Here is a 26,656-nt window from a genome sequence, read left to right as displayed (position 1 = left end):
TGTTTGTAAACAAATTTAATTTATTGGCATTACTTACAAAATAAAGTATTAGACCATGATTTTCTATCATGTCTGTGTCAGTATATGGTTTTATTTTTTTATAAACGAAACAGAACGAGAATTGAAATACATTAGAAATCCCAGACTAATCAAGCTGCAGACAGGGTCCCATGTTGTCTTCCTAGTCGCTCATGTGCCTAGGCGGCCACGCAAACAGGTGTGTGAGTGTGCTGGGATGTCAATGACTCTGCAATGCCCATATGCCCCAAAGTAGGTCAGATCCTGCCCCACACTCCCGAGGCCACGGCATTACTCTGTCTGTGCCGCCCACTGCAGGTGTCCTCTTTTGTCCCGGAGATCACTTGAAACCGCTACCACCGCTGTCAAGACTGCACCGTCCCCTTAAGATACCACATTCCACCGTAGCTCACACAGCAGTCCTGGGGAGAAAGGGAAAGTCCATAAGCTCTTTGGAACCATTGTCTGGCTTCGGGACAATAGGCATGATCAGTAACAAAAGTCTTCTCTCCAGTGCACAAGAGAGCAAAAATCCAGAGCAGCGGGTTATCTCCACCCTGAAGACCATATAGCTTAAATGAAGATGACAAACACAAGAGGGGGAAGGTTGAGAGGCCACAAGGAGGATGAACAATGCGATGGCAGCAAGAAACCAGGCTTTTTGGGGGAGAAGATGGGGATCGTGCAGAGGCCAGCTTAAGAAAGGTCGCGGGGACGGGTGAGGACAAGGGGAACTGAGGGATAAACACAGGCTGAAGCTCAGGTGGAGAGACTGAAGGGAGCAACAGGAACGGGCTGGAGAGTGAAAGCAGTCACCAGATCTGAAGCCTTTTAAGAAACAACGTACTGTGATAATGAACTATCAAACCTCAGAACTGTGCTTTGGTATTCTGACCACACGTCTGCTAAGCTTACAGTGGGTAAGCACCACAGCAAAGGAGTTCAGTAAGTGGGTTTTCTTGTGGCTCATTTTCTTATTTCTATTAGATGAGCACCAAGTCTCTTGAGTTCTAAGCTAATGGCTTCTCGTTCTTTTGCTCCCACCCTCCCATTTAGGTAATTTAACACAGGCTTAAGTACTGCTACAGAAGTGATGCTGTGGAGCTTAAAGGGAAAAAAGTATCTTTTTTTCTGAAGTCTTGGGACTCACACATCGCAAAAACAACTAAGAAATTAAGTGTGGAAGCTAGAAAAAGGTTTTGCAGACTTGATCTGCAGATGCAAAAATACAAACCCTGTCAGTCTGTTCCTCTGTGTATAAAAAAGGAGCACACGCAGATGGGGAAATAGGAGCCAACAAATCCAATTTCATTCAAAGAGGAATCCAATCTCTTGTGGCTTAAAGAAGCCAGACAATCTTCCCATTTCATTAAATCATACTTCTAAATTTTATTTCAGAAACAACGATAATTTCACACACTTCTGTGACAAATGTATTCAAGACAAAGAAGCCTGACACAATACGAGGCTGGTTGCACGATGACTTAGTGACTTACATAAAAACAGGACCCAGTTTTCTAGGGGAAGGTATTTTTTTTAGAAGTAGGTTATCTGTTAAATAGCAACAGCATCATGCAAAACTAATGCCAGTATACTGTCTAGATGTTCCAGGAGAGCTGATATTCGAGCTCATCTAGTCGCTTGACAAATCTCCCAGCACAGGCAAGCCACATGAAATACTGTCTAGCAGGCAGAAATGTCTGAGCTTATTTTAATGCTAAGAAGACCAGTTCTTTCAAGCAAGGCCAGTTTGCTTATTATCACAGCAACATCTGTAATTTTTCAAATATGCTATTATTCCGTTTGCAGATCCCAATGTAATAAAAGTACTTAAGCACTTGTCTTATTGAAGTGGGTGACAGCGAGCAAAGGCCCAGCAACAACGATTAAAGTATTACATTAGTTGGCAACTTTCTACCTAGCCATCCTGCATCGCTTCTAAAGCTTGTCAATCATGGCCTGTGTGGTCCGTACTTTATACCTTAAACTTCTTTAGCAAGTAAATGGTGCACCTTCAAAGACAGAGATGAAAGGATTCAAATAAACATTCACAATGAAATGTGTTAACTACTACTTTGCCTGCTTGTTTTGGCTAGGGCTTTGCTCCGTACACTGCTGCACGTCCTACTATAGAATGAAATGCATTTCCTTCTGAATATGTGGCACTTGTGCTCTTCAGCATTAACCAACAGCAGTCAGCTGGTAAACTCAGAACACTGTGCAGAACCCTCCCACCTCCTTAATGTTTAACTCCACATTATTCAAAAATAACTCTGTAGTATCACATTCACTAAACTCTATTCTCTGCTGGTCCAAGATGACAAATAAAGATTTGTTGCAATAATACAAAATAACACATGAGTCAAAATCACTACTCCTTGGAGGGAAAGAAGGTAGAATGAGACAAGTGTACTTTTAAGAAAACAAGCTGAAAAACAGGCTTTGTCCACATTCCAACAACAATTGTTCTAGCATCCTTACCATTTGTCAATTCAAGGTAAAATATGATCCTTTGCTCAAACCAAGCATTAATTGAATCAAACCACAATGAAACAGAAACTTACCTTTAACACTCTATCCACCTCCTGCTTGTTTAGATCTTCTCCACATTCTTGACTCAACTGATTCTGGATGACATTCCTGCGCACTCGATAATTTTTCGAAAAGATTTCAAGCAAAACTTGGCGATGCTTTAAAAGTATCATAAATACAAAAAGAAGAACAATTATTCCTACCTTTCTATATATCAAAACTGCGCATGCCTTAGTCTGTACAAAACATTCACCGAACTACATTAGAGGATTCTTGCTTCGTAATCCTGAAACCGTCCCACCTACATCTGCTCTCTAGCAGTGCCCTAGTCTCTGAGGGCTCTACAGGGATCTCTCCATACCCTGCGGCTAGACCTGCACCTATCCTGTGACCTGGGGCACCTCCAAAGGACGAGCATGCTGAAGACGGGGCTGCAACACATTCCTCCCAAATGCTTCCACAGAAGTTCACGTGGTCCACTTCAGCCAAGAGGCTGGATACTGCTTGAGACTTTCCTATAAACATTTATTTAGATCATGGACACAGGAGTTACATTGTCCATCCACATTTTGTTAGCCACCTTCCCTTTCACTTCATTTACCCTGATAGCAATTAAAACTCAGGAGATGCTCACATATGCTGTAATCATTTCCTGTTCTAAGTATAAACAGATACATCAGAGAACAACATCATTTCATCTCTGGTTAATGTTGCATTACCATCAAAAGAAAAAAAAAAAATTGGACTGGATCCTGGTGTGAGGCCTGCATCGGAGAACCCTTTCTCCTCACAGGTTCAAAGTTATTTGTATTCCACTGAGCTGGTTACTGACATGTATTGCCAACATACTGTGTTGTTTCTGTCCACACCACCTTGTCTTGACACAGCAATGACCACCCTGCAAGCTAAGAGCTTCCTCTCAGCTGGAAATAGGTTGGTATTGAAAACTGGACACTTTGAAAGAGGAAAACTATCTGCTGTACCAGCTCCAGAAACACAAATTCAAACAATGCCAAACGCTCAACAAACATATATTTGGGAATGTCACTTATTTTTCTCTTTACCTGATCATAAGTGTCACCAGCTTCCCAAAGTGCATAGACCTTTAGTTCATCTGGTGAAGCAGCAGTCTGTGGAGGAAACTGAGAACAAGAGGCTGTTAAAAATAACCATCTATTTAATGAGCTCTGCTTAATGATTCTATGATACAGTATCCCTGGACACCTATTACTGAATCAAAAACGTTGTTGCCATGTAATGAGAACTGCTGAAACAACATACGCTCCTCTCCCATTCCACACTCAAAGGGGTAACTTTGCTCTGGCAGCCCCTGTGCCTGCTCAGGCATGGCCCGTCCCGCAGCCATGGGGCAGATACTTCCTCGCAGGCCCCAATGACTTCAACAGAAACAGGATCTGCATCAAACCTGTCCTGCTGGGTGATCCTGCGGCACACAGACCCCGAATTAACGAGGGGGGCTAACTATGGCCTGGGGAATGGGACGAGCACCATGGCACCCATGTGTGCCTTGATACGCCCAAGCCGTGTTTGACTGATGCTTCTGGTCACGGTGGGGTAATCCACACCAGTGCCACGGGCCCCACCTGGCACACCACCAACCATTTCAGAGCAGTAAAAGGGAACTGCTGGACATACTGGAATCCCCTGTATTTTGCATGGGGACAGTTTCCCACTGGTGGAGGGTGAACCACCACGTACCAGAACAATCCCAGGGCTTGGACCCTAGCCACTATTTCATAGCAAGATATCTAGATTTTTCCTGTCAGCAGTGTTTGCTTCCAGACCATCTAAAGCAGTATTCAACTGAGCACCAAGTGCGTTGCAGGGTCCTTCTGGAGGTTTTTACATTTACAGTGGCAGGTTTTAGAGATTCAGACGCTATCCTGTATTTACCTGCTTCACTAATGCCAAGTCAGCGTTACTGACAAGCACTGTGCTTCTGCTGTATTTGTCATCTCTGTTTTGGGGCAGACTACAACCCTCCAGAAGACTGAATGATGATGGACAGTGAACCAGACACTTGCTCATTTCAGGCTGCAAAAATGAAGTGGTTTTGTTTGGTTTTTTTTTCCCCATGTGCCAAGCTAGAGAAATACATTTGTTTTTTCTGAGGCAGAGGCCTCACACCCCTGCACACACGAAGAAACACAACTGCCTCCCCTCCATGCCCCAAACTCCTAAAAAAATAAAATACCATCCATTTGCCTTAACATTTCCCCTTGGAGCAGTGACTAATGAGCAATGCTGGAATATGCCTTAACTCCTGACATGTCTCTTCCTGTCTGTCACTAACAATTTATTCCTTGCTAACTGCCCAGACGACCTAAATCAATCATCTATGAAAAGCTAACAAGCCAGTCCTGATTGTTCCAGTATCGCTCAATCCTGGCTGCTGGTACAAACCAAACCTTTCTTCCCAGCCTCCCTCACACCACGCCAAAAGACTTGTGCATCGCAGCGTGAAAGATCAGACTTTGCTTTCACACTTTGCCTCTGATCTTATTGCAAAGGGAAGAGTTTTGTCCAGCGGGAGCTGCCTGGTGGGATTAGCAGCTTTGGCTCTCACATTGGTCCAAATGGCTGAAATATAGCAAGGTTTTACACTTGGTTTAGAGCCAGGATTCAGGTTTTAGGCTCGCAACACCTGACATAGTTCTCTTCTCGTAAGGACACTTGCTTTTGAGGAATAGTATCTCTTGTATGCTTTCAGCACAGATAAAATCAAATACTTCAGCTTCCCTCCAGAAAAAAGCTGCAGCAGGAAAGGCAAAACGCAGGGCACCAGGAACACCCAGCCACAAGCTGCCTTGCTCTGAGAAAGTCACTCAACACAGACCCGGAGTGCAAACTCCGCTCGCCTCAGCCACGTGACTAATACGCAGCTGTGTTTATCTGGCCATTCTGTGAAGAAACGGCTTCCAAACCAACACAATACTTATTTGGGAAGAAAAACCCACAGAATCTCCTCCTCTCGTCCAGCCTTACTCTGCAAACTGTTGCAAACACTGCTGCCAACAGCACCCCGCTCGCTTGCTGCTGCCCACAGGAGCAGGAAATGCCATCAGCGACTCTTCAGAGAGACATGCTGCTCTGTCCAAACTGTCTTGCCATCCGCTGTCCCTTTGCCATTTTATGTTTGTTATCTTAACCTCTCCAGCCTCACCTTGAAACAGCTCTCCACTGCCTTAAAATCCTTCTTTAAAATACTGTGCCCTGTGCCCCTTCCTGCCCTAAGCCCCCAGAGCTAGTGCAGGGCTTGTAGGAGATAACTGCTGCCTCGGGTCCCCAGGGCTGTCACATTAAAATGGAAGCTCTCAGGGAGTAGCCCTTGGCTTTGGGATGTGTCTCACTCAAGCACTGAGCACGCCCTAAAAATAGCCACTGCCAGGCAGCCTGGCATTATAGCTAAACCAGACTGAAATGGGCTGAGTCTGCCAGAAAAAACTTATCAGCTGGAATAATCCTAGAGGTAAACTGTTGAGCTTACCTCTCCAGGAGCCTGGCATCGGCACTAGCCCAAAAGGCTCACCATAAGCGCAGGGCTGCATTCCTTTCCTGTTACCCTAGCCAGGCAGGATGCCGGCAACAGTTACATCACTTCCTGATGCCTCAAAAATATCCTCAAGATTTGGGCAGAACCTTGCCACTCCACGGACCATGGGAAGAGAGCCGGCAAAAGCCAGCCATCCGCACGCACCCCCACCAGTCCGCAGGAAATGGGTGCAAATACTCAGGAGCCGGATTCCTGCGCAAATGTTTCCCGTGGGGCTGGACACAGGCTCAGCCTGCGCAAGCTCCGGACACACGCGCAGTGTCAGTGTCTGCCGAGGACGCCTCTACTCGCCCTCTCACCGATGGCAGCAGCAGCCCACTGCACTTGGGCGCATCTGCCCAGGATTTGCTATTTCTTTGCGTATGCTTTTCCCTCCCACTTGAAGATGCCACAAAGCACAGGCAAGCACAGCACCCTGCAGACGTCCCCACGGCATTATTTGCAGCTGGAGTGGCATCTCTTCTGGCTCCCCACAAATACTATTTATCTCATATCCTGGGTGCAGTCGGTCAGCTTTATAATAAATCCTGCATTTCCCTGGTAAGGTTTCAATTGCCATTTTCAGCAACATGCTTTCTATAATAGGACAGCATGCAGCCCAAGAGCGTCTTCATCCCCCACAGAACATCATTTTAATTACCTCAGATCATTGATTTTTATCACCAAAGTACTTTCAATTACAGAAACCTAATGAGCAACTACGAAATCCCATGCTAAACAACCCTCCAGGCTTTCCCTGAGCTCAGGCACCCTCACTGGGTTCTGACAAAATTGTCCAGGGAACAACCAAGAAATACTGAAGTGTATGAGCCCATGCAAAGAGTAAAACCAGCCCTGGCACCTTTGCCATCTGTACAGAGCATCAGGGGGAGGCTTGAGGGCAACGATTTACATTGCTGATAACAGTACAGGCTTATACAGGCTCTTGTACAAGATGTCAAGTTTTGCAGTGAATTCTGGGTCAGCAGAACTAAAACTTACAGCAGACCTCCAGGCAAGAGACATTCCAGTGACCACTTCTACAACTCTGCAGGTCTCCTGTAACAGGGTTTTTCAGACAGAAGGAAGTTCCCAACCACCTCTCTTCAGGAGGATTTTATTTTTGTTGTTTTTTGAAAAAATAAACTATCCCACTTTCACTCCTCACAGACTTTAAGCAAAGAGTGGATGGAATCATTTCCAAAATCCTCAAATTTCCAAAGCAAATAAGTCCCAGTCCCAAGTAATAGAGCAGCAATGACCCCAGCTATTTACCATCAGCATGGCAAATGCATACATTACACTGCATACAAAGGAGAGCCTAGCCAGCACTAAGAGGCAGTTCCAGGCAAACATTACGCCAGGACTTGGAAGCTGTCAAGAGAAAGCAGAAAGTACCAAAATTGGTGGTCTCCCTAGTGGCATTTCAAGTCTGTTACTTGATTCCCAGGTGCCACAACATGTACTTTGCACACGACTGGACATGTTATTTCTGACCCCTGTAGCAACCCTTATTCCTTAGCTGGGTTTCAACTCCCATGCTCCAGGCTCTCTCTCATCAGCCTGCCTGCTTCCTCCTCTTTCCTCCTTGCCTACTCTTTTGAGCAGTTCACATGTCTCTTTTCCTCTCTCCCCAAAGGCAGCTCACTCCCAAGCTCTTTCTGGTTGCAATCCAATCAGCACTGCCAGATGTCTTGTAAAATTAATTTCCTTTTAGGCTCTTTCCCATGATGCCAAATTCCTTTTCCTTTCCTAAGCAATCTACTGTCACACAAACCTGGCTCTGTCTCACGCAATCACACATGTCATTTCCATAAAGACAAAGAAACAAAGACACCTCTGCACAGCCTAGAAGGAAAAGGACTGACCAAAGAAACCTGCTGCAGATACGGTTTGTCGCTTCCCAGAGGGCTCTGCTGGGTGTGCCTTGCCGCTCCCAGGCAGTCAATGCCACCTTTCCTCCCCCAGCTGCGTCCCTGTCCCTGAGAGAAGGAACTTGTGCAACTCCAGGAGGGCTGACGGGAATCTGGGACTGCCTTAGATCATGTTAGCAGGAGCAAGTTGGGACAGTGAGTCACTGCAGCCCAACAGCTTGGATGTGGAAACAGAGCCCCAAAGACAACTAAGCTATGCAGCATACCACTGAGCAAAGAAAGCAGAGTGCAGGGCCTGCCAGAAGCAGGACGCCAGACAAACCTCCAGCAGCTTCAACATATACAATATTGGACAGTTACTCAGAGCACATCTGTTCTTCCAGTCCACCAGCACAGGACACAAACATTTCACAGCTCAGATGTTTAACTGCCCCCTGCCCCCAATCCCTCCTCCCCAAAGTACACCAAGGGAAAAACATACTTACAGGCACCAATATCTGTTTGCAGCCAGTGTCCAATACCATGTCCTGTAACATTTTGTCCGAAATGCCACTGAACAACGTATGTCCTGGAGGCAGACTGGCTAAGTGAAGATTAAATAACCGTTTAAGCTCACTCAGGGTGAGTACAAATTGTTTCTTAAATGTTGATGACACAAATGCCTTCAGTTCTTGGGCTACTCGGTCAATGCAGCCTCCAGGCAAGTGGCTGTTTAAAGAGTCCGTGGAGTCCTCCTCTGTATGGAGGCCATTGACAATGCCGTTGTTCATGCCCTCATAAGCCGAGGTATCCATTGGCTCCTCGTCACTCATAGGCTCCTCTTTAATGCGGATATTGGAAACATCCATCTTGGCTAAGGTGTCATTTGGTTTCATCTCTGCCTTTTGCTTCTGGAACTCCTTCTCCAGCTGCCCATAGTTCTGCTTGACTTTTGCTTTAGCCATGTTGACCCTTTGCTCCCCAGAAACCAGCAATGGATGAGCTAGCAAGAAACAAAAGATACTATAAATCTCACCATAACCAGGGCTCCAGTCTTGCAGAAAGTTTCTTGAAGGGCTCATAGTGAAATAAAACCAGGAAACATCATCTGCTTGTGAAATCTAAGGCATAAGCCCAGTTTTTTGATTAGATTTTACTTTAGTTTGGGGTTTTTTGGTGGTTTTTTTTTGGGGGGGAGGGGGTGTTGTTTGTTTTTTTTAAAGATAAACATGTTGACAATTGTAAGCCAGATGCTTGGGGAATGCTGTTCCAGTCAAGGAACCTGAAGCAAAGACAAAGTGCACTTGTTCAATCACTAGAGCCTTTTCCACGAATCAGGAAACCAGGATACAGACTGCTTATACATCTCTACTTGTGACCCAAATACTTCTTTGCCCAACAACATTTTTTTTTTTTTTTTTAAAGACTATCTGGTGGCTGGTGGGGCCTGCTGCAGCAACTGCCAGAGCCAGCACAAGGATGTCCTACAGGTACAGCGAGGAGATTGAAGCGGTTAACAGCAAACCTGAACACCCTTTTAGCATGAGGTGCACGGTATGAAAGTCTGAGACCTTCTTCTTAGTATTATTACCCAGCGATGGGGAGAAAGGGACAGAAGGGAGTCCTTTCCCATGCAATCCTGCACCTCTTTCCATGTCCTCTCCACACCCAGCTATTAAAAGGTGAAAGGAAGGGGCGTGTTGGCAGCAGAGGAATCCAGTCTCGATGCCAAAGGAAGGAGTGCTGTGTTTAAGGCAAAAGCATGCACAGCACACATGCTGTTATCTTCTCTGCTGTTAGGGTCGCTAATCCTCTCCAAATAACCCAACACCTAATCCTTCCAAGCAGATCAGACACAGGGTATTGAAATGGATTCATATGCTCGTTTGTCAGTTCCGCTTATACTCTTCATTGGCTTCAGTGTCTGGCAATGAGCCAAATGCCTAGTTAAAAGTCTCTGGAATCTCAAGTTTTCACAATCTTTTAGGATTATGAGGCAGCTACTTTAATATTCTCACTGGCATCCATGGTGGAGAAGGATGTCAAAACCAGACAGCTTCACACCTCCCTACAGCCCCCTGCCAAACACATTCTTCATTAATTGCTCAGCCCTCAACCACACCACAGAGAGCAAACGCAAATCAGGGGAAATAAAAAAAATCACCTCATGCACATTAGCTTGCAAACTGAGAGGTGAGAATTACTTGTGCCCTGGCCCTGTCCTCTCTTCAGAAACTGCTTACACCCTGACACCATACAAGCTGCCTTAAATAAAGTGGATAACAGAACCCGCTGATTTTACACTATCAAATAGCAAGTCCCCAGTGCCAAGGAATCCTCCCTGCTCTGCTACAAGGATGCTACAGTAAGCTTGTGTCACCCGAACATCAGTGATGTTAGTAAAGACCAAGATCTGCCTCAAGTAATCCAGAGGAAATTGCAAGAAAGGAAAAACATCAAACAAAACAAGACCAGTCCCCACCACGTTCAAAACCAGAGTGGAACTCCAAAACATCACCCAGGAATATGGAGGGATGCATGTGCTTCAAGATGATCCAAGCACAATTCCATTTACCTGATTGTGCCTCTTGTTTCTTTGGTGTCAAGTGCTCCTTTAAGAGATTATAGACCTTTTCTAATCTGAAAGACAAAGATAAAATAAACCAGGACAGTTTCAGTTGTTATGCCTGCATGCAGCCATGCCAGCTTTAGACATTAGCTAGAACACTCAATTCTCCAGGGAGCCAAGGAACAGGAATGACTTGAATGATGCAGTGACACCCCCCCACCACAGCACTGCCTGCTGACAGTGAGGGGGAAGCCTTCAAGGCAATACAGATCAAGTTATCTGTCAATGTCTACAGAAACTTTGTACTAGATAGTTCTCTGTTTTTAGCTTATTCCCCAAAATAAAACAAGTCATTTACTTGGCCTGAATGCCCATCCACAGCATATGTTGCCTCTGAACTATATCTGGATGCTTCTTAACAAAGTCTTCATCATAAGGGAGCATGAACTCCCAACCTTTGTTTATTCTTGCCACAGACATGTGCTCTAGGAAGTCTTTCACATCTTCTGGGCAAAGCTAAAAGAAAAAGAAAAAGCATAAATAACATGGAAGTCAATTTACATAGGACATATGCAGCCATGCAGCAATGGGCATTGCTCCAAGAGACAGGAAAAGTTGGGCTGATTTGGTACATATGGGGCACCGCCAGGAATACACACCCAGCTAAGTCAGAGATGGTCATTCTGCTCTGCAGCACCAACACTTTCACACAATGTTAAAAGCACAGGACTTCAGAGAGCAGTGGTGATTAATCATCTGAGTGTCAAATAGCTCATGGCATGTTTTGTGAAGAAAAGGGAGTTTCCAAACTGAGATGAAAAGACTCTATTGTGAAGAGAAGCACATTCTGCAATGTTAAACTTACTTTAGAGCTGCAGGTCAGACATGCTGCACCTACACATGCACAGCTTTTAAGCAGCACTGGATCTCACATTCCAAAAATAGATGGTCTGTGCATAAATTGACTCGTGTTTTATCATTTTACTGCATTTTAAGGAAATTATTTTTTGTCCTCTTTACTTAATATTTCATTTGCCAGTTTTCACAGCATATTCAGGTGCCTGAGTTGCTTTAAAGCTTTTATTCAATATTGATAACTGGCAAATGCCCATAGAAGAGTTGCTCTTTTGTTACAGGCCCAAAGCAGAGTAGCTAGTGTGGACTGCACAAGCACTCATCTGCTTTGGTGCACGATCAGTCAGCTTAATTCAAACTGTGTCTGGCTTTCCACTGAAACAGATGAGAGGGCAAGACGCATTCCAGTGGCTCAGCTACAAGAACAGTCATATCCTGTGGAGTTGTCGTAACGGTGGGAGCTGCTCGAAACGTTTCTAGAAAGAGTAAGTCTCTATACCTCTTCCAAAGTGAAGGCCTACCTCGTAAGCAACACTGCAAGTCAGCAATAATGCAGACGCTGTGAACCTGAGAAAAGGCTTGCAACAGCACCCAATACCAACCTACAGACAAAGCCCAACATGTATCACCAACTTCTGATACAGGAAGAAAAAAAATCACTCACTTTTGTAACTGCTGCCACCTCCTTTCTCACAACCCAGCGGTCCTGTGTGAACTTCCACATCTATGAAGGGAACAAAGGAGAAAAACCTAGTAACTGTATTTAGCAGTTGCTTTACTGAAGTTGTAGTAATGACCCTGTTCAATGACGTTACCAGAAAAATGGAAGCCCCATTCCTTTCAAGAATGTGGAAGTAAGTGATTCTCAGCCAGGTAGTGGGAAAACACTTTCTGGCCTCTTCTGTCCTCAAATGGCCATGAACAGAGCATCAAAAGCTTCGAGAGTCCATGGTTTGCCTTGGTGAACCTGCGACTACAAAAGCTACGAAAAATCTCTTGAACTCAAACTCCATTTAGCTTCCAAAAAAATAAGATCCACTGCAGTAATGCTGGGACTCTGGAAGTCACACCTGAGGCTCAGCTTCTCATATACCTAATCATCAACCTAAAGAAACTACTCATCCCCTTCTGTTAATGTAGGGGCTTGTAGAGGCTAATGACTGTTGCCTTTCTGCAGCACACAGTCTCCTAGAAAGTGGAAAGTGGCCGTTCCCTTCTTCAGTGCACATCACAGTCACTTACAGTTATGCCGAGATGGCTTGTCACTCACATACTTGTCCCCAGTTAATGGAAGAGCTAGGTGCTCTGCAGAGCAGCTCCTAAGGTCTAATATCCTGAGAGGCAGCTGCTGAGAGCAGGCTAACAGGATATATGAGGACTTGGGCAGAACACTGTCTGAACATGACCTTTGATTTCTTCCTGTTTCCATTTAAGTAGACTACAACCTCTTTTATTCTGTTTGTATTAATAATGTGAAGAATTCAAAATCTCATTACTGCCAATTTCTTCCTGCCCTACGACGTCACCTATGCATCCTTCTCTCTGATTCAGCTTCTCTCTGCCCATAAACACACAAAACCACCACGCTCACTTTAGGGCACTGGGCATTTCTGTTTTAAAGCACAAGAAGCTGCTGTCCGAAGGAAGTAGATCTATCGGCTCTCCTTGCACACAACTTTGAGCAGCCATTTCTCATTAGGCACTTTACCCTCAACTAGAGTCAACAGTACTCTTGTCCTCTGAATTTATTGTGTGAGGATCTGGGGAAACCAGAAGCTTTCAGAAATTTTTTCACAAATTACTTTTCCTCCTCCCCAAAGTACAGCGTGGAACAGATGGACACTAAAAGTCACTACTGGCCATAAATATTTTTTAACTTTATTAATTACTTTACACAAATATTTTTAAGCTAGGACACATTTTCTACATTTCCATAGATGCGATACAGCATTACATACTATTTCTGAGCCTTATGATCAGACATTTCACTTTGTCTGAAAGCCAGAAATATTGATGCTTTCTATTTGCTAACATTTTAACTTTTTCCCTGTTGTAGAGCTAATCAGCAAATTACTTTAAGATCAACACAGATCCATTTCTCATGCAAGGTATATTTGACATAATTCAAATGAAAAGAATTTATCTTTACAACTTGATCACTAAAACACTACCACTTACTTAACTGAGCATAATAATTTCTGGTCCCTAGAACTTTACGCACAACGTGTCACCTAATCTGCTGTGTCCTTATGTGACTGATGACACCAGGTCACACCTGAATCCAGGTCTCCATATGGCATTGTCTTGGGCAGACATCAAGACACAATAAAAAGTCAGTTTCAATCACCATCAGTTTTATCTTACACTAGTACTGTAATATCCTTAAAGTCTCTTGCACAGCATGCTCCTATTCAGAGCTAAATCTCATAAACAAACTTTGCAAACAAGGGGAACAGTCAGGTCTAACTGAAAAAAATGGGAGCAATGCACTCGTCAGCTTCTCTTTGATGGGGCGGAAGCCATAAACTGAATATGAACTTAGGAACCATTTAGGAACTTAATTCTTTCCATGGTTAGTGAAAATAAACACAATGCAGAGGTTGTTCCTTTTTGCTGTGGTTACGTGTGTGTTTACAAGACCTGTATTCATTTCAACTTCCATGTGCAGCTACTGCTCACAAAAGGTGACTGGGAACAAAGTCCTTTCACTGATTAGCAGCTCTGGGGAATAAAGTCCTTTTCAAAGATCAACAGTGCATGCTCAGGGAGCACCAGGCTTACCCATGCTGCCCTCCTGAGACCTCATGGTCCTAAGCCCACAAAAATATATCTGGAGAAACGAGCACTTTATTATCCAATCCTGGCTTTTCTGTAAGGCCCGCATTGTAGGGGCTATGTGATAGTGGCTCTACAGCATGTATTAGAAAGTGATGAATACTGTTAATGACAGATGATCTGAACCTGCTAGCCAGCCAGAATGTCAATCTACACCAACACTCCCATGACAGACTTGTAACAACACCTTCAGGATTAAAGTACAAATAATTTCTTTGGAGGAAACACCTTATTGCAGTACAGCAGCAGAGTTTTGCAACGCCGTGGCCTCTCAGGCAAACTTCACCTGTGTTTTCCTTTAAAAACAACAAACACTTTTATACTTACAACAAAGTCTCTCCCTCTACAGAGCACTTCTGCAGGGACTCCGCTATGTGGACTAGAACTATCTTTTGGGTAGAGGACATCGCTGTTAATTAAAAAGGAAGATGGATTAGTTACTAGGTACTCCAGAAAAATGACATTAGTGAGGAATAACATAACAAAGATGTCCTTCCTGTTCTGCAATTAAATTATACCTTTATCCAAAGCATGGTTTTCATTAAAAGAATTAATATTGGTGTAATTACACCACTGCAATTACACTAGTACAAAAAGGCTTACACCAGCAAAACATAGCCTTTTGGCTAGCAGATGCATGCAACACAGGTACAAGCTCTGCTTTGTTCTTGCAAAGCCTATCCTCCCTTGGATCGGTGTAAACAAGACCAGAATGATCCTAAGAAATGCTTAAGCTAATCTGGTATGCAGCCTTGAAGGCAGCATTTAGCCAAAATGCTGATGTATGGGCATAAAGATTTTTCATTTCCCTCCCAGCAATCAAGGGCTTAAGAGAACAATGCTACAAAATGTCATGCTCGAACCAAACAGCCCTGAGACCAACATCACCCTGTGTCCTTGTCTGCTTGCAAGACGAACTGGATGACATTTATTAGCATGGTCTCCAAAGCCTCAAGGCAACCCAGGATCATGATCTCGATCCTACCTAGACCAAAGAAACGGGTCCCCTCTCCATTTTAAGTTCTGATGTGTGCATGTGCTGCTCTGTGCCCAACCATCCCAAACATGCCACATCTACTAGAGGTATACACATCCTCCTTGGACTAGTAGCAAAGAATCAGCTACAACATAAAAACAATCTGAATGCTAATATACTGTCTTTTAACCTGCTTCCAGCTTCCTTCTGGAATGGCTGGAGGGACAGCAAGAGTTGCTGTAAAAACTGTTCACATTGCTAATACAGTCCTGTATCACAACAGCTGAAACACATCCTGCTAACAGACTTGGACTGGTAGCTGGTGCCACTCATCTTAACACAGAGAGCTATTCCAGTGACTGTAATTCTCTGCATGCAGTGCTCCACCCGGGTAAAAAAATCATACTGCACTGTAGACTTCAATTCCCAGTAGGATGCTTTATCCTAATAAACAGGAGAATGATACAGAATCTATTTCTTGGGGTACACTCAGTACCCCACGCTTGATTTATTAAGCGGGTAACGCCTTCCAGAGGGCAGCTTTCAGCCGACAAGTGCAGCATCCACCGATGAACAGCATGGCTCAGCAAGCACAAAGATCTTTGACTGAATTTGCCAAGAAATACTATAGCTGACACTGGTTTCATTTCTGTGTTTATATTTGCCACTAATCTCTGGAAGAATTCGGGACAGTCCTCTCACAAAACAACATGAGTGAAGACAACATCAAAAACCGGACATAACCGGACATAAATGCAAATACAGATTACATCACTGCTCAGCCATAATTTTAGCTGGGGTAGGTACTAAGGTATTATGCTTTAACATCAACCCTTTGAATTTTGACTGCACTAATCTGACTGCACTAAAAAACATTACATCAAGATTTTACAGTACTGTGAGCTAAGAACATGGCTACTTCGGGACACAAGGAAGATGAGTATGTAAAATCCATTGTTCTGATCCTCTCAAAGCAGAAAACCATGTCCCAGTAACAAAGACGAGCCGTACCTCTTCACCACCCAATTTCCTTGGACCAGCATTGCCACCTGCTGTATACAGCGGAGAACTGCCGTAGAGTCAGTCCCAGAGCCTAGCAAACTCATCAGATTTGCAAATGGCATGACCTTCACTGAAAGGCAAAATACACACCGATTAAGGGTTTCTCCAGTGCACGATACAGACATAGATTTATAAATCTAGGATACTATGATTTATGTTGAAGTTCATGGCCAAAGCTGTATCTTAGAAAAAACCCAAAACCTAAGTTCTACTAAGTCCCCCCCTGCACTATAGTCATCATCTGTTCTGAAAGTATCTGCTAGTGTTGCATCAAAGTTGATTAGCTTAACTGGTCCCAAATTAATGCGTTAATAAAATAAAAAAAACTACGCCTTTGCCAATATTTGGAAACAGAGATAGCTGACAAGACAGGAAGATCCTGAGGCAAAGTCCTCAGGATTTGCTCTCATCAGATAATAACTCTAAAGACACAAAATAAAATTCCTAGATGACACTCATGAAGTGCGTATTACTAAAAACTTCCCAGAAAATGCCAAAGTGTAGCTTGTTGCATTAACCTTCAACTTACGATTCATGCTCAGACCCCACATTCCAGGAGATACCTGCTGAAATAGATGTATCCAGAAAGCTATCATCAGATTAGAAATTATTCTAAGAGTAAGTTGACTGCAAACATACAGATCAGCAGTCAGATCTGCTGTTACTGCTCTTCTCTGCACAGCAGGTCTTCTTATGGAAAGGCTCGGGATCTGGATTCTTCACAGAATCAAAGAACCAGACAGACTCTGTCTGGTGGGGTGACAGAACTGGTACTACTAGGAACAATACCTTATCTGAGGCAATTAGAAGTCACAAAGTAAAGTGCAAATGTATTACAAAAGCTACAAACCATTCTTCATCAGGATCTTAATCTGATCAGCAAGGGGTAAAGTTCTCAGCTGGGCCATAGAAAGCACATTGCTTGGAGCCATTGGTTTGTCACTGCAGATAAACAAGCAGATTTGCAGCGCATGAAAAAGAGCATCCAGCCAATATGGACTTTGAACATTCTGTACAAACACTTACTTCTCTTCCTCTACGCTTGGAGGCATCAGCATCATTAAATACTCACTAGAAGAAAAGAAAAGACATCCTTAAAATGCTTGTCTTGGGACTTCCCAGGTTTAAGTACAGTTATTTCTTGCTTAGAGCAATCCTACTTGTGTGAATCTACAAAACAAACATTAGCCTGAAAAGAGAGATCTCCTCTTTCCTCTCGCATCTTCCTAGTAAAACTATTGACATTCATCTGCCTAAAGAGAAGGTATGAAATAAATGGGAGTCAGAATCCCAGCTCTTCTGTACATAAGAGGTGTCCAAACAGAGGAACTGCAAGAGTAAATACATTAAACATGGGTGCCTCTGACACAGCAGTAAGAGGGGTCATGTGAAGTCCTACAGACAGAGAGAATCAGGCCAGCAACAAGCAAAAAGTCTTTTCCACCCATGTAATTATCAGGGTCTGTGAGGACAGAATCAAATCCAAAGGACTTCTCAGAACACCTAGCCCTGTTCCACTGAGATGTTAAATGTTAAAACACACCCACACCATTAAACAGAGAGAGAGACTATTACTTGGGCCATGGTTGTATCAGATTACAGCGAAGCATTAGTATTGACTGCATCATGGGAAGATTCCTGCAGAGCTGCAGTCACCAAGAAACAAAACCAAACAAGTTTCAAGTAGTTTTCAGGTGTCTCTCACAAATCACAAAAGAAAGTTTTGTAAGATTTGCTAACAACGGAAGTTATTGGCTTCAGAGTTTTAATTTATTTTAACCAGAAGAAGCTTTTGTTTTACTTTTCCTTTACAGTATTCTCAGTCCCAATAATGCAGGGTTGTGATAACGTACAAGAGGCTACAATCCCAACTAAACCCGACTAGTTTTAATCTTAGAGTACAGGGAAACAAAGAAAGCAACCTGAATAAGTTGAAAGCTAGTTTGTTTCTTGTATTTTTTAAACAATTCCATTTGTTCTATCCATCATGGATAAAATTATCAAAGACTTTTAAAGAATATACCTGCTTATTACTCTGAAAACAATCTCAACAAATTACTGCAATTTCTGTAGGAAACCATCAAACCATTACCTGGGAGATTTAATTAATTCCGTGTTTTCAGCAAGGCCATGACCTTGACTAAATAAATACTGGCGCTCGTGTTCAGAACGGCTATCCTGGAAATATGGGAAAAAAACAAGAGTCTCTACCACATACTGAAAATATACAAAATGCCAGAGAACTGGATTCCTCATTCCAAACTGTGACCACCCTGTCATTACTGCACCATTCAAGCGTTCCACGTCACTAACTGATGTTCTGCTTTCACTTTCTTGAATGATGTTCATGCGATGTGGGAACATTTCTGTTGCTATGACTTCGAAATCTCCTGACAGACATGCATGTGGGTCAGACAAAGAGGATTTCTGACACTCAACTTACTGGATTCCCCAAGTCTTTCACAAAGTCCAGTTCATAATCCAAGACCTGAGTGATTCTTGTCCTCAGACCCCCCTTTATGTTTGTCCAACTCTCAGTTTTAAACCTTTTCCAGTGTGCAGACCCCAAAGCATTATGCAGCAGAGGAATCATAGAATCGTAGAAGGTAGGAGGAGGTACAGAGCACTGCAGGGTCTGTTCAAACCTACAGACCTACTTTTCTTCATTATCTTTTGATGATTCCCTGCTTCCCATAGCCCCAGATTTAAAAACGGTTCTAGCCTTGGCTGAGCCTTCAGGTGGCCTCCTCAGCAGCCAGCACACACCTACCTTCAAGCCATAATAATGCAGATGAACCCAGTGCTCTTCTGCTTGTCTCTTCTGCAGGAACTCATAGGACTGAACACGTCGCTGACGAGCTTGTTCGGTCTCAGGGCGGGAGAATCGTACCTAGAAGATTTGGGCATCATTAAATACAGCCCCAAAATCCTTGAAACAAGACACCTGCATTATTTATTTGGTATATAAGTAACAGAAGCTAGGGGCCCTAGCTCAAAGGAATCACCCCTTGCTGTCAGTGCCATCTTTATGCTTGTGCAACAAGTGCAAGTCCATCTTGCCTCCCCCCTCCCAAGCCCAGGGTCGCCAGGACTAGCTGAGGTTTCCTGTCCTTTTATTTGGGTGTGAATTGTAATGCTTTCTTGTGAACTGTTGCCTGAACTATCATAAAAAGGAAATTTGGACATACAGTAATTTGCTTAACATCATCTTCAGCTTCATCCTGGGATGAATCACCACCTGCCAAAAACCAAAATAGAAAAAACACACCACTGCGGCAAAAAAGCCAAAGCCAATCTGTAACTGTTTGGGGTCCTGTGCAGGAAGAAAGCGGTACTAGAAACTACATAACCATGCGTTCAATCCCAGCTTGCCAAATTATGCAATGTATGACAGCACCACACTGCTCCTATGGTGGGAGATACTGCTCCCATGAGCTCTGCAGTGCAACTTTTCAGTGGCAGTAGTGACACACTCCTTACTGCTGCCCTTTGACACTACCCACCACCTCCCATCCCTCCGCCAATCCCCCCCACTGAGCTCACAAAAGCATTTACACAGCTACTCTGAAAGTAAGATCAGTGAAACAATCTGAGAAATGGCCTTATAATCAGTATGTTGTTACAATAAACACCTTCAGAATATAATGACTCTTATCAGTAAAATTATAGAGAGAACTTGTATCTCACCTCCCAAAAGAACACACGACTCATGCAGCATTTACCTTCATTAGCAGCTTCTCTTTCTCGGTGTTTTGCATCAGCCTTGTCCAAGTAGGTGAAGCTTGGCCTCAGCTGAAGAATTCCATGTAGTGGAGTCAGGTGAAGTTCACCTGAAAAAGAGAATTAACGTTGGTTAAAATTGTTTTTTTTTCACTGCACAAGGACAGTACTTCTCATTATCTCCCTATCTCTGTAAAGGCACAGCTTCAATTTAACATAAATATTTAATACAGTAAAACGTAAAAAGGGATCGAAGTGAAAAATTCATCCAGTGCTCAGGATTTCAAAGGAGTATGAAAGACCAAGACCTGTTTCTGTGACTTTCCTTTTTGTGTTGAAACCAGATCTCGTAGAGAGCCACATTCTGGCTCAGACCTGACCTATAGTTCAGGAGACTCATAGTAAAACAGTCATCACTGAAGACAATCTACATATTTCCATCTCAAATGATCCTCAGATCAAAACTCTGTGATGGCATTAGGAGACAAGAGAGGGGCAAAAAGTGTTAACCAGGAATTAGATGGAGATAGTACTAGATGGAGATAGTATAAATAACAATGATAAATTTATGTTACAAGTGTGTATTATTTCATGCACTGTCAAGATCCTGGAGGCATCTACAAACCCACATGGTTCTGATATAATATTTACAATTTTGCTAGATCTTCTCATGGACTATGGGGGCATTGTTAAAGAAAAATTTTCCTTTATTTAAAGACACATCAGTCAATTAAAACCTAGGCTGAAAAAAAAAAAAAGAACAAACAGGTCTTATTTCAACCCTGAAATGAGCATGTTTCACTGGTGTGAGGGCTAAGCGAAAGAAACTTACCTTTCTTATAAACAGCAGCTGCATAGCGGGAAACGTTACTTGCAGCTTGTGAAGAGCAGAAAGTTTGCTTGTCCATCAGCTTCCTGAAGACAGATGAAAGCTGTGAGATTGTATTCTACAGGCAATGTGGCATACAGATGTCAAAGGTCTGAAATCACCAGTTCTCAAAATGGAACATCAAGAACTGCAGCAAATATACATACACTCATCTTTCTGACTGCAATTCAGAATTCATGAAGGACACCAAAAAACTTAAGTTACTTCCAAAAATTCGTGCTATATAACAGTGTCCAAGGCACCTCCCCGGCCACTTGTTCTCACCTTTCCCTGAAGCCCTGGTGGACTTACATATATCTATGCTCACCACAAAAAGGAAATGAAGGCAAAGAGGACACCTACGAGGAATAGGTACTTGTTTCATCTGTACACGTGCCATCTACATTGAGAGCAATCTGTTCTCCTTTGCTGCGACAGTAGTTAGGATTCAAAGTATCAATGGCCATTTCAAGTTCAACCTAAATAATATGAAAGACAGCTAATTACCAAGGCAGAACCCCAAACATATCAACAGTGGGCATGGTGGTGTTGGGTTGACGGTTGGACTTGATGATCTTAGAGGTCTTTTCCGACCTTAATGATTCTATGATTGTAGTTAAAATTCAATCCCACACTTGCTAACATTTCCATAGGTTTACAGCAAATTTAAATACATAAGTAGCATCATTCAAATCCATGGGGCAAATCTCATGCATAAAGTTGAGCATATATATGGGTTTTTGTAGGATGGGGACATTTTAACAATAGGCTAGAGATATATAAACTCCCATGTAAATGAATGGGAGCAAAGAAATGAGAGTTCTTTAGGCAGCCCTGAAAAACACTTTCACTTTGTTGGATACCTTCCACTACATGATCAGTCTAGTTTACTTATCACTACAGATCAAGCGCACAGCAACATCCTTCAAGCCCCCCCATCACTGAGGATCCATTCAGAATCTCTCAAACTTAAGGTATGTTTCCTTCTAGTTTGGGTACCAATTATAAAGTAACTATGTCCTCTTCAAAGGCAAAGGCCTCGATGCTGGTAAGTTCGAGACTAGAGCACTTACCACTGACTTCATAGTTATTCCTGATTTACATTGGTCAAAGTACAGAAACAAGCTCCAAGCTTTTAGTTACAAGGAGAACTATTCCCCCCCTCAAACTTTAAACTTCAGACAAATGTTCAAAAATAAGCGTTTTACTGCACAGCACTCCTCTTTGTATATTATAACAATACAGTATATATTCTTCCTCCAGGTGTGCCAAAGCCCTTATAAATTCATAAATCACAGCTATCACCCATTTTTTCTTCCCCTTTACGTTACTCGTAAACTGAACTTTTTACAAGTCCCTGGATGAGACAGCAGATTGACAAGTCTGCACAGGGCTTACAATGCAAACGTTTGCTAATTTTAATAGAAGACTTCCTGAACACAACATGCATCCTAACTCTGAAGTTCACACGAGCACTCTCCTTAACCATTTCCCAGAACAAAATCCTAGTATCACAGACATCTGTTTCTGCGGTTTTTACATAAGGTATTTTAAAATCATAGCCACAGTTTTGGGATACATTTGCAAGCAAGTGCAATCATTCCGGCCTTGGTACTTTCACTACCTATACAACCCCACTGATTTCAAAAGGACTGCTGATGATTCACAGCCAGGCAAGAGAGAAATTAAGACCCACACTGACAATGAAAGACAGAGCATGCCTCCTAAGCTCACCCTTTTCTGAATATTGTAAAGGCCTTTTAAATCAAGCTGTATTAGCACAAGCACCTACAGACTGAATTACATTAGTAACTACGTTTCCCTGAGTGACTCTATTTTATATTAAAAGAGTGGCTTTTCCATCATGATTTTAATTCCTCTCTTTATAAACTACTTTTATTCTAAACTCTACTTTACAGACACAATAAAAGACTCCCCCATACCTCCAAGCACAGAGATCTGGTCCTGCAAGTAGCTGCACAGTTATAATAGCTTAATAGCACAATGTGCTTTTCTTAAGTACATTCTGCACAACATAAAACAACTTTTACAGACTGGACTCAAATGATGACCAACCTTTTGCTGCTTTGGTTTTATCTTCGCTGATAAATGTGTAACATCATCATACGTCATGGAAGCTGGACGAATAGGATACTGGAAAACAAAACCATTTCATAAAACCCCCTTCATTTAAAGATCAAAGAATTTCACAGAAATTAACTCAATCTTCCCTGTCCCCTCACACGTAGATCCACTTGCCAGATGGATACAAGGCATCAAGAAAAGAAATTACTTGACTGATACGTGAGTCATCAGGGGATTTGGGAGTATGACCTAGAAAGCCTGTTCCTCTCCCCTCCATCCTCTGCTTTCGTCACTACACAACCCCCTTCCTGGCCCTCACACACCACAATAAACTATAACACAAGAAAATAGTACTACACATTAGTCCAGCAGAAAAAATAGTGTTAGAAGCAATTAAAAACCCATCCCTCAGCATTAACTCCCTGGAGAGTTATTACCTAAAAGTAAAATATTTGTGGGTTTACGTGAATAGCGTTAGCTTACAGGACGTGGGCCACATGTAGCTAGTCAGGACACCAGACCGAGGTTTAGCCACATGGGTCTCTCTTCTGAACCGTTTGGGAATGCCGCCAGGACAGTGTGGTATCCAAATGAAATCTTCCAGCCATAGCAGCATCCTGCTCAGAGCTGCCATTTCTCCAGAACACCCACAGGCCCCATCACTAACCAATGCTCACTCATGACACGGAGCAGCTGTATCCCAGGGGCAAGGCTGCACGGCCTGGTCCAGCGTGTCCGGCTGTCTCCAGCCATGCTCTGCTGGCACGTGCCATGCAGAGGATCTCTACAGGAGGCAGTGGGCTTGCCAGTGGGCATCACTGGTTTATAATGAACATTTCATCCAACAGCCTCAAAAGACTTCCCATTTTGCAGATGGGAAAAGTGAATCACAAGGATAAAATGATTAGAGAAATTCAGTGGCAGAATGGAAAATAGACCTCTACCTTCCTAGCATATGTCCACCTTCAATCACTAGTTAGTTTTATCTCCACAACATAAGAGGGCTTTTCTGATGACTCGCACTAATTTATGAATACTGATGACATTTTATATAGGGCCAGTCCTAAAGAAATGTTTAGTACTAAAGATGGCAAAAATCAGTGATGACAGAAGATGGCTAAGAGACTGCAGATTTATCCAAACCACGATAAAAAGACATCATCTACTAAAAGCACTCCCTTAGGGTGGTTAAAGAGAGTGTTTTAATGACAAGCCTGTGCCATAAATGACCACTTCTCTCTTGGCAATTATTTAATACTAAATATTTCAACTGACTGAGATCCAAACAGGCTTGCCTATAGCCAAGATCTTGGCAGGCTAAAGCAGTAAGGAAAGTTACTGCTCTTTAAATTTATTTTAAACAAACTATCACTGCAAAAAAGTTAACTGAAATACCTGAAACAGATACAGCTTCTCCAGTAGACTTCTGGCCAGGAACACGTCAATCTAAAAAGCAAAACAAATAACTTTCATCAGATGTCAGGTGTAATTGACGGAGCCTCAGATAAAAGTACAATCCCTAGAGTTTCATTACAAACTCTAATATAAAACACATTCATGACTCTCTTGTCAAAGGTCTCCTCTCTGCTGATTTTGACATGAAATTCTGCAGTTGGCCTTTTTAAAAAACAAAAAACCCCCACTATGATGAGGCAGCAGACAGTGGCTCTAACTGTGTTTTTGCTCTCTAAGGAAACTTGGCAAACAAACCTGAAATGGAAGAGGAACATTTTTTTTGAAGGGCTGAAAGGAATCTGTTATCACAATTATAGAAAGAGGAGGAAGTTCTCTCTTTGGCAGTATGACTGAAAGGGAACTTCATTACCAGTATTTTGTCACAAAATCCTTCTAAACTAGACAAGAGACACCCACATCCCAAATCTGATCCAATATTAGCGTTTTGCCACCAGCACCGAAAATCCATAGATGTTTCATGAATATCACATACAAAGCTGCCATTTTAGATACCTTCAGATATACTCCTGACAATTCCCACTCCTTTTCTCATGGCTTTTCTCCTTCTTATGAGCTTTCTCTTCCTTGTACTTCTGGTGTATAAATTCAGACATAAAGTGAACAGAACACTGTGGCTACTCTTTGGGACATAGCAGTCCTTTAAAGAAGTCCAGAATCAGAACGCAACTGCTTGTTATAGCAGAAGGCATGCAACATTTTAGCTTCATATTTAACAGATATTAACTCATCAAAGTCATACCAATTTTTTTACAGCTCTCAGAGACATGCAATAGAGTCACTGGAAATACACAGTGGTAGAAGCAAGGTCCCCACCTGTATTCCTCTTCTGACATGGAAAGATTACAAAGGGTGAAAAACCTGAGCTGAATCTGCCAACACGGACACACTATTTTGGCAAAATAGATTACCATGAGCCATATACTTCGCCCACACAAGGTATTTCCTTGCACAGAGCAAGCCATTGGTTAGAAGACAACCACTGATGTTGACGACACATTCTTTCAGCAATGCAAGAACACTGGGAACTAGAATAATTAAAAAAAAAGCCTCATGTACAATGCACTTTTACCTCTTGTATAATTGGATCATCTTCTTCATTTGCCATGCTAGGATACAAAAAGCTTTTTCTTGGCTTATTCCTTGGCACAACCTGAAAGAAAACACAAATGTCATATGAGTCACTACATCTGTGCCACGTACCACATGTAGCCTAGAGTATTTGTTCAAGTTAACTTGGTTCCTTTCAGTGGTAATCTGTTTAGTCTGTTTTTTGAAGGAATGTATGTGTTTGCACAAACAGGTCCCTAATACTCCACAATCTTGACCGACTGCCACCAAATTTAAAAGACAAGCAAATGTCTCAAAAGTAGGTAAGTTCTTGTAACTTTTCCAAAAGCCAGCAGTTATGTAAGAAGGAGAGCACTAAATCAGTGCTCTACAGAGGGAAAGACAGGTCTTTTGTACTTGCATAAAGTATATCTTTTATATACTGTATAACTATAACACACAGGTAGCAGCTGGTTTTCCATCTACAGTGTACTGGCTGGTCAGTCAGCATGTGTGAGCTCTGAAACTGCCACTGCAGTCGTCACTGTCACTAAGGTCAGTGCCATACAGTTTACTACCTTCCCTTCTCATAAAAATTCCCTGAAAGCAGATAACGGAGAAAGCTCCCAGTTAAAGTGCTGGGAGAAAAAAAAAGCCTGCATAAACCCTGCCCTTGGGACCAGACAGTATTCCCATCTGTGAATGTGCTGACCTTGCTTTCATCTACCTGACATGCTGCAGCCTTGTCTCCTGACCTACCACTCTTCAGACTGTATTGCTAAATGAGAGCTCCAAAATACACTCCTTGGCCCCTCTTGGAGTCCTTTGAAATCATCAGAACAACAGATTTTACTTCATAACTACACCAACTCCAAAGAAAATAAGACTCTGATATTAACTGGGGACTGGGAGCTCTAGAACAAAGAGTCATCATGTTCAAGCCAGTGCTGGAGCCAGTGTCATGCCTGGTTCAGACCTTTGAATAAAAAATGATTCCTCAGCTAAAGCAACAATAGTTTTTCCCTGCTGAAATCAAACAAAAGGATTTCCAAATTATTTGGGATGCCATTGCAACAATGTTAATTTGTCCAGATTATTTAAGACACCGTTAATCAGCCACCACTAGTCACGATAGGCATAAAAAAACAAGACCTCCCACAAACTGACCAAGGAAAGTTTTAACACCACAGATAATCAGGCAGAGAAA

General features: G+C 42.7%; 1 protein-coding gene across 4 annotated transcripts; it reads right to left on the bottom strand.

The window, feature by feature from the left end:
* POLR3E (polymerase (RNA) III (DNA directed) polypeptide E (80kD)) lies at positions 1 to 25,549 on the bottom strand. 4 transcript variants are annotated; one of them, XM_009583903.1, is made up of 20 exons: positions 25,472 to 25,549; positions 24,322 to 24,372; positions 22,918 to 22,995; positions 21,205 to 21,320; positions 20,806 to 20,888; positions 19,976 to 20,083; positions 19,442 to 19,491; positions 19,024 to 19,143; positions 18,346 to 18,431; positions 17,280 to 17,324; positions 17,104 to 17,195; positions 16,203 to 16,323; positions 14,543 to 14,624; positions 12,045 to 12,104; positions 10,884 to 11,041; positions 10,532 to 10,596; positions 8,463 to 8,959; positions 3,615 to 3,692; positions 2,583 to 2,708; positions 1 to 440 (listed from the first exon to the last, which is right to left on the bottom strand). In XM_009583903.1, the coding sequence occupies exons 1-20, from the start codon at positions 25,505 to 25,507 to the stop codon at positions 384 to 386; spliced, it is 2,109 nt and encodes a 702-aa protein (XP_009582198.1). In that variant the 5' UTR covers positions 25,508 to 25,549; the 3' UTR covers positions 1 to 383. The 4 variants fall into 4 exon arrangements, with proteins under 4 accessions (XP_009582198.1, XP_009582200.1, XP_009582199.1 ...); XM_009583904.1 differs by having other exon boundaries at positions 384 to 440; positions 2,583 to 2,645; XM_009583905.1 differs by lacking the exon at positions 24,322 to 24,372 and having other exon boundaries at positions 22,918 to 22,938; positions 25,472 to 25,507.
* Positions 25,550 to 26,656: the final 1,107 nt, after the last annotated feature.

This window comes from Fulmarus glacialis, unplaced genomic scaffold, assembly GCF_000690835.1.
Source record: "Fulmarus glacialis isolate BGI_N327 unplaced genomic scaffold, ASM69083v1 scaffold39518, whole genome shotgun sequence".
Classification (NCBI taxonomy): Eukaryota; Metazoa; Chordata; class Aves; order Procellariiformes; family Procellariidae; genus Fulmarus; species Fulmarus glacialis.
Note: the sequence above shows the minus strand (reverse complement) of the source record. Positions and strands in the feature narration are given on the sequence as shown.